This window comes from Pelodiscus sinensis, chromosome 12 (assembly GCF_049634645.1).
Source record: "Pelodiscus sinensis isolate JC-2024 chromosome 12, ASM4963464v1, whole genome shotgun sequence".
Classification (NCBI taxonomy): domain Eukaryota; kingdom Metazoa; phylum Chordata; order Testudines; family Trionychidae; genus Pelodiscus; species Pelodiscus sinensis.
In genome coordinates this window covers 28,161,653-28,178,859 of record NC_134722.1, presented here as the reverse complement: position 1 = coordinate 28,178,859, position 17,207 = coordinate 28,161,653, and the positions used below count along the sequence as shown (strand labels likewise).

At 41.5% G+C, this 17,207-nt stretch overlaps 1 protein-coding gene across 8 annotated transcripts in view; it reads right to left on the bottom strand.

Annotated features, from left to right (window-relative positions):
- PHKB (phosphorylase kinase regulatory subunit beta) overlaps positions 1–17,207 on the bottom strand; it is a 238,626-nt gene that overhangs the window by 169,838 nt on the left and 51,581 nt on the right. For 7 of the 8 annotated variants that reach the window (XM_006121182.4, XM_014572567.3, XM_006121179.4 and 4 more), the window contains 2 exons: positions 11,889–11,988; positions 1,083–1,190 (listed from right to left, as the gene is read on the bottom strand). In XM_006121182.4, the coding sequence (XP_006121244.1) occupies positions 1,083–1,190; positions 11,889–11,988 (208 nt within the window). Of the gene's footprint in view, positions 1–1,082; positions 1,191–11,888; positions 11,989–16,191; positions 16,334–17,207 lie in introns of those variants that run through there. The other variant, XM_075940202.1, reaches the window with a different exon arrangement.

Genomic DNA, 17,207 nt, shown 5'->3' with positions numbered 1-17,207 from the left:
ATATCCCACATCCCCATTTTTTGTGTATGTGTTTTTCATGGCAGCTACCAACTAGAGAAGCTACACCAACACAAATCCAGAAGAAGTGCTATTGTTTGGAGGAACAGACACTTAGAATACCAGGCCACTACCATTTCCTCACGATTATTCAGATTTCCCAAGAGCCATGTAATATCTAAAGATTATCATCAGAGAAAAGTGTATGCTTAGCATGTTTCATCCAGCAGCAGACTGGAGCATAATACTCCATCTATGAAATGATGTGCAAGAATTTCTTTAACAGAGCTGTCTGACTCCTAAACATGTATATTTTATGAAGGGAATAATTTAGCCATATTGACACCAAGGAATTAAATAATTCCCAGCATAACCACCACTCTTAATTAACTAGACAATATTTTGTGCTTTGGTTTTAGCTCTGCTGTTTTGGAAGCAGCAGCACTGTTCTTAGAGTTGTGCCAGCCTCTTCTATTATAAATAAGGATGGTAATGAAGCACAAATTAAATTAATTTGCTGCGAGTTACATAAGAAACATCATAGTTATGCAGCAGAAGGCATATCAATATGTCAAATGGAAAAGGGCAAAAAATAAACATAGAGAAAGCATCACAGACAATGGAGAACAACAAATTAAAAAAAAATAAAATAGCATCTGGCAGCGCCCTTTACATCTTTATTATTAATTAAAACTTTTCAGCTTTCTAGAAAATATGGCTGGGAACGTTAATAAAAATATAGCATCCAACATCAGAGTATTGCAATTTTTCAATGTATTTATAATACAGCAAGTGCAGAAACTATTTTTTTTAAAGTTGAGTTATTTATTGAAAATCATTTGTCCTGCTCAGAAAAAAAAATTGATATTTTCTGAAAAGGATACATAGAACTTGGAATTAAATTTCAAAATAGTTTGATCCATTCAATACATTTTACAGCAGACATCTCAATTTATGAATTCTATAAGTCTTATTAGACTATAAAGAAGCATCCATCGTGAAAAAGCATTTGATTCAATAGTAATATTACATAGAAGTATGCAGTCCTGCAATCACATTTAAAGGAAATGGTTTGGTTTTTTTACCTGAAGATGGCCATATTCCTCGTGGGAAAAGACTTCATCTCCAGTATATGCATTGAAAACAGAATGAAGGCATTTGGATGGTCTAGGATCTTGCTTAAAATGTTGAACCTAGAGGCAATTTAAAAAACATGAAAAATTGATTATAAATACACCCCCAAGACAAATTCATAATCAATGATAGCTTATTTTAAGGTGTCATGCATATATATGCCAATCTATTTCTCAATTAATAATGGATAAAGTTTATGTGAATTAGCACTAAGTAACTAAGTAATATTTGACTCCATTTTATATTATTTTTTCCTTGAGATGATAGAATTGTTCAGTTTAATACAACAATAATGTCTTCTTTACATATGTAATTTCATTCTGTACTCTTTGGTTTCTTAATTAAAGAGTTTCTCTACTGTGAACACCAAGAAAACATTGCATACAAATTCAATCATTAAAATTTCCTTTCTATTGCTACTACTTGATAAGAGCGACGAGGAGTCCTGTGGCACCTTATAGACTAACTGAAGTGTAGGAGCATAAGCTTTCGTGGGCAAAAACCCACTTCGTCAGATGCAGGTCACATGATATCAACTATGAGGACGACACGTCAAACAATGGTTTCTGCTACGTTCTATTTGTCTAGGTATTCTGGAGACTGAAAAAAAGTTTTTTTATGCACATTTTCCTCTCCTGATGAAGGATCTCATTCTATGATTTCACTGTATGATTTTATTTTTTTCCTATACTACTACTGCATCATTATAAACTATCATTTCTGAGATCTTCACACTTTTTTAAAACACAAGTTTGCCCTTCCTTCCATTATTCCTAAGATTTTCTTAATTTTTTTCCTTAAAGTAATTACATAAAGATTTAATTACTGGTGTGTTTTTTCAATGTTACTGGGGGCATTTTTAGCATAAAAGATGAAAAAAAAGCAAAGAATCGCCTCAAAGAATCAATCTTTACTAGCCTTGATACAATAGTACATCATCACCAAAAGAAGAGGTTTAAAGCAGACAGATGTTTTAAAAATAAATAAATTCTCTTGGAAAAGAAAGTCAGTGAAAAAATAAATGTCTACAGCATTCTTTACTTGCACAGCAGCAAGAAATGTACTACTTTAAAAAAAAACAAACAAGGTCTTACATGTACTTTTTTGGTTGCTTCAGACTGAGGTATATTGATTATATCGAAATGCGTCTTTTTCATCCAATACTGATAAAAAATGTGCAGATCTTATCTAGTTAACTAAACAACAGCTTCAACTGACATTATGATGGTTTTAACATTTGCATTTTTCTTCAGTACATACAGGAACACAACGTGAGAATTTACATATAATCACTACACGAAAGAAATCGCAAGTATTATATGATGATTAAAGATATGCAAAGAAAATTGCATGACTGTGCTTTGAGTTCTGATGCATCTAAAAAGACTAATTTAAAATTTAATCAAAAAAACCCACCCTAACAAACCAAAAAAACAAACAACCCCAAACTTTTAAACTTTAGAGATTAATGGGGCATGGTTTCTGGGAATAAAATGCAAAACCATAGAAACAGTATAAAACAAAAGAAAACATTCAGCATTTCTTACCCTGACTGAGAAAGACTAAAATATAGATCTGTGTAAACACTTGTCTAATTATCATACAGAATACTACGCATATGGTTTATCTTTACTTCAAGTCTACATGACTTTTTTTTAAAAAAAGTACATCCCAGCACCTATTAGCTAAACCAACTGCAGGACTAAAGACTCTTTATTGCACTCAAAAAGGTAGTGAGCTATGGAAAAATATACTGAACCGTATCACAGTCATTCTGAATTCATGGGTTTGAACATACTCATAAAATCAAAGTTTATACTCCTCCTTCTGCAACAGTACCAAGATAATCAGGGCTCAGACACCCAAAGGGGAGAACGGGGGGGTTGAATCCCTCCGAAATAAGCAACTGAATCAACTGATCTTATACACTATTATTATGATTTATAGCAGCATTTCCCAAACTATGGGCCGCGGCCTGGTACCGGGCCATGGGAAAAAAATACCGGGCCTCAGCGTGGCTTCCGGGAGGGGAGCAGAGAGGGGTGGGCTGGGAGGAGATGTGGGCGGGGGGAAGAGAGGGGGAACCGGCCACTGGGAAGCAGGGTTGGGGGCAGCAGGGCTGTCCCACGGAGCTCGGGGCTGGCGGGAGGGCGGAATCAGGGTTGGGGTAGTGGGGCTATCCTGCGGACAGGGGAGATAGGGAGGAGGAGGGGAGAACCAGCTGCCGGAAGCAGGGCTGGACGGGGAAAGCAGGGCTGGACGGGGGAAGCAGGGCTGGACGGGGGGGTCATCACGGGAGCGGTGCTGTCCAGGGGAGATCGGTGGGGGTCTGGGGGATCCGGCCGCTAGAAGTAGGGCTGGATGGGGGCAGCAGGGCTGGACTGAGGAGATCGGGAAGAGAAGGGTGGGGGGAGTGGGACTGACCTGGGCACATGCAGACCTGGGCACACACGTGAGTCCAGCCCCGGGAATTCCATTTTGTCCCCCCCGCCCCCGCATTCCCTCCCTCAAGCAGTTGCAAACTGCCTGGCAGGTAGACAAACTCACACAGCCTGAGCACATCTACCAGACAGCCAGATCGCAGATAAGGACTGATACACCTGATAATAATAAAATGTACCTAATTAGAAAATACTGGACATTTTATATGTCCGGTATTTTCTCAATTTGTTTCCCGGACAGAAGCCTCAAATATCGGACTATCTGGTACAAAACTGGACACCTAGCAACCCTACCCCTCCTTGCACCTTTCCTCCTAGCCAGATACCCTACCCTCAATCTGCTCCTGCCTCCTGGAGTGTCCATGCAGCGCTGGGTCCCCTAAGCCCTGGCCCAGGCTGGATCGAGGATGCAGCCGGGTAAAACACTGAAAATTTATTTAATTTAAATTCTTTTTTATATGTGTTTATATTTTTGGGCTGCAAAAAACAGTACTAAAAAAAAATGGGTTCCAACTAAAGTAAAGTTTGGAAAACCCTGATCTAGCCAGCTTTCTATTCATCTTACAGTCCATTTATCCAATCCATATTCCCTTAACTTGCGGACAAGAATATTGTGGGTGACTATATCAAAAACTTTGCTTACACTGGCTAATATGACTGTACCGGTCCTCCAAAAGCTCGTGAATGGATTTACTGGTCCCTGTGTCAAAAAGTTTGGGAACCCCTGATTTATAGTATGTCAAATAAGGTATTTTATAGATGCATTTAATGTACTGAACTTGACTAATTGTAGGATGTGCATCAAAGTTATAGATATCAATGTATATATGCAGAAAACTGTAAATGTAGCTGATACACCAGCAGCATCACGTCACAACACGGTGAGGAATCAATTACAGAGAAGGCACCTTCCAAAGCCAGTTCTTTACACACACCCAGATTCAAATACCCATCTGGTGTCTTAACCAGGAAAAAATAATGGTGTACCATTAGAGTTAATGGGAAGACAATGAGGCTACAGGAAATCCCTCTCCTACCCACCCCCCCACCCCATTTTGAATAACCACAAGTCCACGCTAGGAAAGAAAAAAGCCTTTCAAAAGCAGGCTTGAGTCTGAGGTTTTTTAAATATAGAAATTGAGGGATAGACTCTAAATGGGAAACTGCCCATGAAACACTGGATCCCCCTTCATTACATAGAGTGCATTGGGAAACAGTTTAGAAATATCAGATACCTTGTATTTAGAAAAGGGAATTAATCTAATATAATCTATACATTTCTATATTAATCTAATATAGAAATGTAAAGCCAGAGGTTGCACCTTTATCTTTATTTTCTGTGTAACCTTTACATATTTGCTTCTCCTTATTGTTTCATCTTTGAATCTGTGATTTTATTTTTTCAAATAAATTAGTTTTATTTTTATCCAAATTAGGACTATGGTGTGAAACTATGTGGAGTATGTCCCCTAAAATGAACTGATAATTGGGGGCTATTTTCACACCTTTGCAGTGATGAACCAGAGGGGAAAAGTTTGAGTGTCTGAAAGTTTAAAACTCAATATGGATTGATTTGGGAAGACTTAGGATTGGAAGAACTGTTGGGATCGACTTGCAAACAGTAACTAGGATAATTGTAGGCAGAATGAGACCATTAAATTTGTGGGCTGGCTCCTAGTTTCAGGATTCTGAGCCACAGATCACAGCATTAAGTCATCCAAAGTTACCAGATGGTGACAGATATCCTTACTGGCCTGGGTGATCCCCAAAATTTCATAAGCATCTATACTTCTGATATCCATCTTTGGAACCAGATCACAATGTGCCTTATCTTTCACTCTGAATACTACTTGCCTACTTTATTTTCTGAAAATAAAGAAACCAAATATTTTTTTAGTAGTTAAGATGTGGTTAAGATGACATGGGGTGCGCATTCATAAAAAGCTGTAAAACTGAGGGAAGAAGAGAGGGAGGGAGGGAGAAAGCAAGATAGATAGATAGATAGATAGACAGATAGACAGATAGACAGACAGACAGACAGACAGACAGATAGATAGATAGATAGATAGATAGATAGATAGATAGATAGAAAGGAAACTGAAAGCAGGGCCTAAAGAGATGGCAAAGGAAAGAAAAAACAAGTCGTTCCCCCCCCATAACTTTTATGAAAAAAATTCTAGAAATAGAATATAGAAAAAGATTCTAAAAATGCTATTTGAGTGCATGGATATAAACTATGGGCCAGAGGCTCAGCTAGTGTAATTTGGCTTCAGTGGAGCTATATTGATTAGTGTATCTTTATTAGAATGGCTGCACATCTGCTGATCTGATCTACACTAAGAATCAAGAGAAGAAACAGAAAGAAAAACAGAAGGAAATAAAGGAAAAAGTAGAGAAGATGACAAATAGGCTTAGAAATCTAGAGTACAGATTAAAGCTGTGAAGGAAAAATGAGAATAGCAGGAGGAGGAAGAAGAAATTTACATGACTGCTTTGAAAAAACTCAGTTTAAGGAATATAGGCCATATGTCCCAGAAGTTGCAGGCAGTCGAGCACGGTGACTGTCGGCATGTCTTGGAGAGACTGTGCCAGGTAACTAATGCGAGTGAATCTGTCGGCAGGGAGGGATGCTCAGGCTCTGACAAAGTTGAGGTTGGTCCCAATAAATTGGATGGATTGTGAGGGTGTAAGCATTGATTTGAGTTGGTTTACCAGGAGTCTGAGAGAATGAAAGCAGCTTAGGACCATGTGAGTGTGATGGTGGCACTCATGTCTGGACCTTGCTTTGATTAGGCAGTCATCCAGGCAGGGGTATATGGTGACCCCTTGTCTCCTGAGATGGGCGGTGACTGCTGCTAACATCTTGGAAAATACTCTCGGAGCTGTGGAGAGTCTGAAGGGCAGAACCGTATACTCAAAATGGTATGGACCTTAAGTAAAACGGAGAAAAGTCTGAGAGGGTCTAATAGATATGTGGAGGTACGCATCCTGTAAGTCGAGAGGGGAAAACCAGTTGCCAGTCTCTAGAGCTGGGATAATGGTGTTTTTTTATGTATCTGTTCAGGGATCTGAGATCTAGAATAGGTCTCCAACTGCCAGTCATCTTTTCTATGAGAAAATAATGGGAATAAAATCCTGTTCTGTGAAATTGCCGTGGAACAGACTCTATGGCTCCTAATTCTAGCAGGTGGTCTACCTCCTGTTCTAATATGACCTCGTGAGATGGGTCCCTGAAGAGGGATGAGGTAGGTGAGTAGGAAGGGGGGAAGGGAGAAAAAGGGGATGGTGTACTCTAATGAGATGGTTTGCAAAATCCATTTTATCTGAGGTAATTAATTTCCATTGGCGTAGGAATGGGAACAGACGAGATTGAAATAGTTTAGAAAGATTCTGAAGTTCTGAGGTGGGTGATCTGGTTTTCGGTCTCTTGACTGTAATTTCAAATTTGCTTATTCGATTGAGGTGGACGGTTGGACCTGCGACTGTCACCCTCTGTTGCCTGTTTCGACCCCCCTGCTGGTAAAGGTGTGTTCTCGTCTGTGATATTGATATAGGGGTTGTGGGCGCATTGGTCTGTGATATGGTTGGTACCTATATTGTCTGGTTCTTGTTGCAGGTGTTTGGATTCCTAGAAATCGGAGAATCGCTCTGGAATTTTTCATGGATTGAAAAACTTCATTAGTCTTCATGGAGAAGAGGTTTTCCCCTTCAAAGGGAAAGTCTTCTCCTGCTGGTTGGAGTTGTTGAAGAAAAGCCGAGGAGTTATTTCAAGAGGCTCGCCTCACAGCGGCTGTAGCCACTGTGGCTGTAGCTCTTGTGGCTGTGTATGCTGCATCAAGAGCAGCTTGCAGCGCTATACGAGAAATTGTCTGTCCCTCAGAGACAATTGCTTTGAAATGTGATTTTTTGCTTTCAGGGAGATTCTCAATAAACGTGTTCAGTCTCATGTAATTTTTGTAGTCATATTTACTGAGCAGCACTGAATAATTTGCTACCCTCAACTAGAGCGTGGCTGAGGCAGACACCTTTTTGCCAAATGAGTCTACTCTTTTATTCTCTTTGTCTGATGGGGTTGAGCGATTTTGCTGCTTATTTCTTTGTTGTGCAGCATCCGCCACCAGGGAGCGTGGAGGAGGATGTATAAAGAGAAATTCAGATCCCCTAGGAGGCACATAGTACTTTTGATCCACCTTTTTACTTGTGGGGGGGAAATCGAGGCAGGTGTTTTACATTAAGTTTTTGTGAGTTGTAGAATGGCTGGGATGATAGGAAGAGCGATATTTGAAGATGCACTCGCTTGCAGGATGTTAATAAGCTCATGGGGAGTATCCTGTACTTCCTCTATGGGAATATTTAAATCTTGTGCAACTCTTTTAAAGAGATCTTGGAAGGAGGAGATGTCCTCTGAGGTGTTAGAATATGGAGGTAGAATTGCCTCTTCAGTGTCAGATAGTGATCTTGTTTAGATCAAGATTCTGCCGTTGACATTGGGGAATATTAGTTCTCATTCACATGCTCCCGAATGTTTCTGTGAGGAGATTCGGTCGAGAGTGAAGGAGGCTTGTTGATATGTTTGGTTTTAAACGATCTCTTTGTGTGTTGTTGTGGGAATTGATTCCACATTTGCCACTGTGGGGGGTATGCCATGGCCCGGAGTATCCACAGATAAGGAGCCCAGTGAGTCATTTGCGCTCCGAGGAGATCTGGCTGCATCTGACTGAGAAACATTGCTGACCCTTCTGAGTAAGGGGACAGATGAAGTGAGAAGGCAGCCAATTCCTCTCCCTCTTCTTCTGAGAGGGGGAAGGGTGGATCTAATTAATCGGAGAGTAGCGAATGAAGGCACCTCTATTCGCTCAAAATAGGGGAGTGAAGCGTTGAGGCAATCTGTAAATCTTTGTTCTCCCTGTAGGTAACGAGGGGAGTGTGTGGTGCAGGCGGCTGCGCTAGCTGAGAGGAGCCCACTGTTTCCACAGAGCTGAGAGGGACAGATGTCACCCCCAGCAATCGAGGGGGAGGGGGAGGAGCAGTACCGAATGGCTGTTCTATCCCTTCTCTGGGTGCCGTCGTGAGAGTCTGAGGTACTGGTGGAACTGCCGTAATGGTCAGCGATACCAGGGTATCTGAGGCAGGCACGGAGTGGCCTGTTGCCCTTTTGAGGGCAGCATTTGCAGCGCTCCTTGGCTTATTATGCTGTTCGCCTGAAGTAACGTACTCAGATGGTTCTTATCTGAGTGGTCTGACTTTTTTCCCCCTCTGAGTGCCTCCTTATGGGTTGCTGAGACAACGAGCTTGCCCTTCTCTTAAAGGGCTTAAGCTTATCTTTGTTATATATATTACTCTGCCCAGAGCTCGAGTCAGTGGCATGTCGCTTGCCATTATTTGTGTGGAGCATTTTGAGTTTGAGCTCCTTATCTTTGTGCGTTCGTGCTTTTATCTTGGCGCAGTGGGGGTAGTCTCTCTGTGAGTGAGAGTTCCCCAGGCATTTGACGCAGTTGTCATTCCCGTCAGAGGCAGGCATCACGTCACTGCAGAGCATGCAGCGTTTGAAGCCAGGTGAGCTCATGCTAGCGTATGGCTCTGGCGGCAGTTCGAGACCAGAGCTGCTGCCTCTTTTTTTTTTTTTTTTTAAACTAACACTAACCCTGACTAACCATAACAATAAGAACAGAGAACTAACTATTAATGACTAACTATCTAATCTAGCGAATTAATTCTGAGGAGAGGAGAGAGCACTGTAGAGTTCCATCCGCAGCCAAGGACAGTAGAAAGGAACTGAAAGGGGGGGAAGCACGCATGCACGTAGGTACCAGGGGAAGCCCGCGCACTCAGCACACTGCACATGCGTGGCCCTCTAATGCACTGCTAGGCAAAAATCCATCCAGAGGCAGAGGGATGCTCAGCACCTAATGTGGAGCACTCCCAGGAATGCCTCTCAAAGAAGAACTCCCATTTCTCAGCCCTATACCAAGAATTGAAGATAGAAAAAATGAGTATCCCCACCCCCGGTTTCAGTTGCTACCTGGGATCTCAATAGGCATTTAAGGAGTGAAAGGGTCTCTTCACTTTTAGGCTCCTATTGCTCCCTCGGCATTGTACAGGATCTATATTGAAAAAGAGAGCTCACTAAGTGGCATCTCAGTTCCTTTTGCTTTCCAGCACCATGCAGGAACTAGGAAAAGAGATAATTCCTTTGATCCCAAACATGGAAAAAAGCAACAACTCTTCTGTTGTATTACTGATTTATACCTTCCTGCAGATCTCAGAGACAGAGTAAAATGTAGTGTCCCACAAAGCAGTACACATCAGTGATGTCACTATATGCTAGACTCTAGAGTATAAGATGTTAAGCACAATTAACCATCAAACAAAACAGTGAAATTGACTATGCACTAAGTACTGTTAAATGTTAAAATAAACACAATGAAAAGAAAGAACTTTCTTCTGTATTCTTTTTCAGTTATATTCATCGTACGGGTTACATGGAATAATAAAATAATAAGCACAAATTTTCAGAAAAATGTTATTTTCAAATTGACAGAGTCCCTTTAACTCATCCACTCTCCTTGGCTAACTTTTCCCCTACTTCAGACATATGCACACAGGGTGACACACCGAGACCAACCTCACCACTAATAATGTAATTACACAAAATTCTGTAATTTCAAGATATTCTCTAGCAATCTTAATTACAGAGGGGAAAAAGCCAATTATGATCCCAGAATATCTAGGGTTTGAGAACAGAAAGATCATGGAATGAGTATACTGATGGTCTTCCTTTAGTACTGTGACGGGGCAGCCCCGCCCCGCACTCAAGCCCAGGGAAACCACCTGGGGCCGGGGTCGGAGAAGGCCCCACCCACGCAGCCCTACCGGGCATGCTCCAAAGGGAGCCAAGGTACAAAAGGCTACTGGCCTGCTCAGAAGGGGCAGACTGTGACCCGAGCTGGAGCTAGCAACCCCTGGCCAGAGAGGGAGTTGCCGAGGGAGCTGAGGGTGCTGCTGCCGGGCCTCCGCTGGGCTCAGCCCCAACGCCGGAGCCGCCGACCGACCCCCCGTGACCCGAGCACCGGACCGGACTCCACCAACTCTGCGGCTGCCAGGGGGAGTACCACTACAGCCAGTCGACCGACGCCAACAGGTGGGACCGCGGCAGGCCGAGAGCAGGGGGTAGGAAGCGACCCAGGGCAGGGAGCTGTAGAAGCCCCTGAGGGCTCGGGGCGTTGCGGGGAGGAGCCCCCGCCGAGCCAGTGGTGGGAACCACCCGCCACTACTAGGGCCCTGGGTCGGGGCCTGGTGGAGAGGGAGGGCCCGGGCCCCCCTACTCCTGCTGCCCGAGACCCTGGCAAGTGGGGACCGGAGTAACAGACACTGAACTGTGGACTAGACCTCTGGGCCTGCAAACTGTGGACTAGGCCGGGAGGCCGCATTTCCCCTAAGAGAGGGGCATTGTACTTTGGAACTAGGCCAGTGGGCTGTATTTCCCCTAAGAGAGGGGCATTGTACTTTGAGGGCTAGGCCCAGACGGGCTGAACTAGGCCCCGGATGGGGGTGGCAACCCCAAGACAGCGGCGAGCCCCCCGACAAGTACCTACTTCTTACAATGTAAAATTAAGCCATAAAAAGGTAGAGAAGTGATGACCAGTATACTCAATGATCTGTTGGATAGCTGACCAAAAAAGTTCTAGCATCTCTTCAAAAACAGAGATACCTTGCTCTTAAAACATGAAATTCACCTAGTGTTGAAAGATTCTTTTCTCTAGATTTCTGAGGTCAGGAAGGGAAGGAGCTCCCATAATCCCACAACCTTCCATAGAAAAATCATTAAGTTAATGGCCTGATTTTGAAACATTCTAAGCACTCACCATTCCCACTGATTCCAAAGGGAGCTGCTGATGTTCTGAACATCCAGCAACAAATCCCAGAAACATTACTCATTGTTATGACTGATTAAATCAGTAACAAAGACTGCCAGAAGCTTGCTTGGAGTGTATTTATTAGGACTACTATACCGACTGTATCACTAATGTTTCAGATAGAGGGCTGCCAATCATGTGTTCAAATTTTAATAGTAATTTTAAAAAGGCAATTTTGAAGTACAGTCCACCATTTATATACAGGATGAAATTCTTCTTAAATTGCACATGGCTAGGCCTAGAAAATGGGAGTAGTCCATCCTTAGCTGGATTGCATCCCATTATTATGTTGCCCTTTTAAATTTTATCTGTATTTATCTACAGGAGATGTTACAGCTCCTAGTTAAATTACTGCTTTAAAGTTAAGTGACTGCTTGTGTCCACACAGCAGTATTTTTACCTTATCCGCTTGGCGCATATAGCAGTAGAGAATTCCTCGCATACATTTTATGGCAGAATGCTCCAACTCATGTGTCCTTCCCTTATCATCATCAATGCGCCTGGGTGAGAGAGAGAACCCATGAAATTAACTGGAAATGCATTAAAATAGAAGGTCAGTAGTACTTTTGATAATTATTTAACTACATACTTAAACACTGTTACAGCAACACCCATTACTGTTAGTATACATAGAACCCTGTCAGTCTTTCCATGATTCAATCCACATTTTTCAGTTTATGCTATTCCATAATGCCAAGAATTGTGAGCTACAAATTTGCCTGCAAATTTCTCAGTGTAGGATTTTTTCTCCTTCTTTCAAAACAGAATAAAACAAAACAAAAGGAAAAATTTCCCAGCTGTTTACAAGAGGAAAATATATGCTCTCTTTAAACTAACTGGAATGTCTTTAAATTCAGCAACTTAATTTTTAAATTTTACAAAATTCTTATCACTGATATAATCGGTTACATGTTATATTCTGAAAAGTTATAATAGTGCATTACAATGATATGCCAACCAGATGCTACGTATGTTAAGAAACCTCTCTCTTAACATGGGTATGCTATGAATTCAAATGGTTTAAACAATTATTTTAATATATTACAAAAATTCATACGTAACAAATGTTTTAAATTAAAATTTTATTTATTTGCATGCATTACTTTAACCATTTTGCTGATACATCATAACACTTTCCCCGCTCTCTTTCTAATGTTTTAGCTTTTTCAATCAAGGGGAGTATTTTCCAATATTTTATAGAGCACCACAAATAATGGGGCTCTACTACAAATATGGCATGCAGTACATCTGTAAGTATTTACATATTTGATTAATTAGCTAAGCATAGTTATCACTAATTAATTGTGGCAAGTTTAAAGATTATTGCACTGTTTGCAAATGAGAGAGTATTGCCATGGGGAATGAGTCACAACGGTAGCAGTGTATTGTAGAGAAGCATGTACTAGGCAGGTGAGCTGTAATTCTGCTTACCATAGTGATAATCAATAAACACTGGAGTGTCTTTAATATTCAAGTCATGGATTGAAAACATAGCATTTGGAGGCTTTTTAAATAGTACTGCTGCCTACATACAAAGGGTATGTCTACACTACCCTCCTAGTTGATCTAGGAGGGTAATGTAGGCATACCGCACTTGCAAATGAAGCCCGGGATTTGAATTTCCCGGGCTTCATTTGCCTAAGCGGGGAGCCGCCATTTTTAAAACCCCGCTGGTTCGAACCCCGTGCAGCGCGGCTACACGGGGCTCGAACTAGGTAGTTCGGACTAGGCTTCCTATTCCGAACTACCGGTACACCAGTGTACCGGTAGTTCGGAATAGGAAGCCTAGTCCGAACTACCTAGTTCGAGCCCCGTGTAGCCGCGCTGCACGGGGTTCGAACCAGCGGGGTTTTAAAAATGGCGGCTCCCCGCTTAGGCAAATGAAGCCCGGGAAATTCAAATCCCGGGCTTCATTTGCAAGTGCGGTATGCCTACATTACCCCACTAGTTTGAACTAGCGGGGTAGTGTAGACATACCCAAATACATGTACCAAAAGTGAAATACAAGCCTTAATTTACAAAACTCAAGTGAGGAAAAGGCAAGCTCCCTCAAGAATAAGACCACAAAAATAAACACAGAATACATGTTCACTGTGTAGTTTGCAACAGACTTTTATCTAAAAACTAAGCACAGGTTGGACCTCCCAGGTCTGACACCCTCGGACCTGAGCCATCCCGGATTATGGAAGGTCAAGGCTCCCTTGCTGGCTGATCTGCTGACAGCTCCTCTCCATAGGGCTCCCAAGGTTTCAGCTCTCTGCCCCGCCACTGCCCTGCTAAAGCTAGCCTGGTGAGACTCCCACCCTGCTGCCCGCCAGCTGTGTTGGGAAATCCCAGGGATTCCCCAGCCAGAGCCACCACCAGCTCCGCTACCTCTGGTGGTTCATCAGGGTTTCCCAACCCCGGGCTGCTACCGGCCCCACTGCTGTGGCTTGGTCCTGCTGCCGCTGAGGATTTCCCAGGGTTCCCTGGCCACTGCCGGACCCGCTGCCAGGGGCTCTCTGGCTGCCTGTCCTCACTTACACTGGGGTTCCCCGACAGCGGGGAAGCTCATGGATGGCTCCTAGCCCTGCTGAAGCCAGGATTCCCCTGCCTAGCTGCTGTTGGCCCACCCAAGACTCAGTAAACTCCATGTTCTCTTGGCTGGCTCCCGCTCCTGGGGCTCTTTGGTCTATCAATATCCATGCTGGACTACGGATATTGCCGGACCAGAGAGGCCCAGATTTGGGAGGTTCATCTTGTATAACACAGTAAGCAGGTGAGTGACAAGTGCTACTGAGTTTAACTCATGTTCCCTGGGGGGGGGGGGGGGTTACACTACAAAAGTTTTTATTTTTCCTAAAAATGTTCTAAAGAAACCTAAGTGAACAGCAGCTTTTCGGAGAACCCAGGGCAATAACATTAATGCAAGAACTGTGCCATCTTCCCCATACAGAGACTCAGTTCTGACTTATCACACCTATTTTGTCACAGCCCTGGGACTCTTGAGAGCAAAGAATGCCCACACTAAACTGGTTATGCAATTAAAGGGCCAGAACTCTGTTCTGACAGAAGAAATAAAATTTTACTAATAGAACACCACTTTATCACTAATATTTTTGTTACCTCTCCTTCTCACACAGTACAAAAAACAATCCCAAGTATCATACTGTATGGCTACGTCTACATAGGCAAGATTTTGCACAAATACTCTTTAACACAAGAGTTTTTGCATTAGAGTATTTGAGTAAGAGAGCATCTACACCGGCATGTGCCTTTGCGCAAAAGATGTGCCAGTGTAGATGCTCTCTTGCGCAAGAAAGCTCTGATGGCCATTTTAAACATCAGGCTTTCTTGCGCAAGAAATTGATGTTGCCAGTCTACACTGGCCTCTTGTGCAAGAACAGTTGTGCAAGAGGTTTTATCCCTGAGCGTGAGCATCAGAGTATTTGCACAAGAAGCACTAATTTTATACATTAGAACATCAGTGTTCTTGCACAAGTACTCATTGCGCAAAATCTTGCCAATGTAGACGTAGCCTACGTGTTCAGATATCAGCAAGCAAAGACTTTAAATCACTATAGCAAGATCTGTGTCACTTCTTTTCTCACCACCCCGCTTTGTTTGTCTGATAGCTACTGTAAACGAGAAGTATTCATCACTACTGTGTCAATCCTTCCTTTCCTTTACAATATCTGTTTCTTCCATCCTTCCAAATATTCCTGCTTCATTTGCAAGGGGATTAAAAGATTAAATAAAAAGGAAGATGTAAGGTACTCCTTCAATACAACTGGATAATAGGAAGAACATGATGACACTCTTTTAGTATTTTTAATGCTCTTAATTACTACCTTTATTGCTAGCTTTCATAATATGTTTAAAACGTAAGACTGAAATTACACTTCACAATTTTTACATGCAGCCATTTCAGCTGCTAATTAAAATCAAATCCTGGAGTAATGCTACGCTGGTCAAGAATATTGAATTTTTATTTGCAAGCACCATGAGTAATTAGGGAGTCGTCATAAAAAATAGTATATGTAAAAGTATGCCTGTAACATGAACTATTACAAAAGACCAAAATAGCAGTTTTGAGGTGTCAAACAAATTTAAATCTTTCAAGTAAAGCCATAGAGATAGAGATGTACGATTTTGACCAATAAATTATATAGATTAAGGAAGGATAAAAATCTAACCCGTATTTTTATCCACCTACTAGATCATCTGCACTGGAACAAAAATTCCCTGTATTATAATGAATTATAATTAGCTCTCCAACTGAAAATATAATAGAATTGTGCTGACAAAAATGATTATCTTCTTTTTATGTGATGCTGGCTGTTAGGAGAGAGTAAATTTTTCATTATCCTCATGTCATTCTTCCCATCTCACAAATACATTATTTTTCAACTAGCACCATCTTGCTTAGTACTGTACAGAATACTAAACATGGAGAAGCAACGACTCCCACAATCCTTCATATCATATTATAAATTAACTACAGTTAAATATTGCTCACTTACCTTGGCTGCTATTCAAACAATTTAGGATTGGGAAGGAAGGATATGAGCAACAGAAGACTAAGATTTGGGTAAAATTTGGAGAGGAGTTCATACAGGCATTGATTATAGCCTCTTGCTACCCAATCCTGGGACTCAACATTAAATTATCGCTATCAGATGAACACCTCAAAAATTCTAAATAAAATGGGATGCCAAACTTACCTTTCACTAAGTGGCAAAGGGTGGACAAGAAAGCCCAATAACCTCAAATGAAGACTCCCCTGACTGAAACTTGAGAAAACATTCTCTTCTGAATTATTTTTGTTACTATTTTTATCTCATCCTTTTGTAATTCAGTAGAGACGTCTATATGAAGAGAAGTTGCAATTTAGAGGGTACCTGTATCCATTCTTCTCCCTACCAATTCACAATATTTTGAAATTACTATTTATACAATAGTAGCAAACATGTTACAGTAATCGATGTTGTAACCTCTATATAGGTTAGTGTAACAGGGAGCTCATAAGATAGTTCTAATGTTCCTGTTAAGTGAAAATTAAAAAGCTGCTTACATAATCTTATGGGAATGAAAAACGTTTTTAAATGTTTAATTATGATGATTTTCCCAGGTTTTGGGGCTATTCTAGGTTTTCAATGCCTGAAATATTTCAAAAACTGAATGTCTTTTCAAGTTTCAGTAAGCGATTACTTTAGTTCCAAAAACAGAAATTTAGAAATGAAGCTATACTTATAAAAGTTAGAGAACTGGAATTTTAGAAAAGTATTCAGCCCAAATCCTCATTGCAAGAAGTCAGATGAAAGGACTGACAAAAGATGCATCAAACGTAGATATTTCTGTATAGCTAATTTATTTATAAAGTTCTTTTACTGAGTCTGCAGGATTTATATGCCAATTTAAGAAGAACTACAGGTTGAACCACTTCAGTCCAGAACTCTCTGGTGTGGAAACATCTATTGTCTGACAAGCTTTTAGTTAATCAGATGTCCACTACTCATAGTGAAACAAAAGACAGGACTATGCAGCACTTTAAAGACTAACAAGCCATCTTGTTAGTCTTTAAAGTGCTGCATAGTCCTGTCTTCTGTTTCAGCAAGACCAGACTAACACGGCTACATCTCTATTACTATTCACAGGTATGTCCAAGTTTCCCATGGTCCCATAAAGTTTATTTATAGCCACCACTCCTGGCTCTCGGTGTTCTGTGCTGTTATGTAGG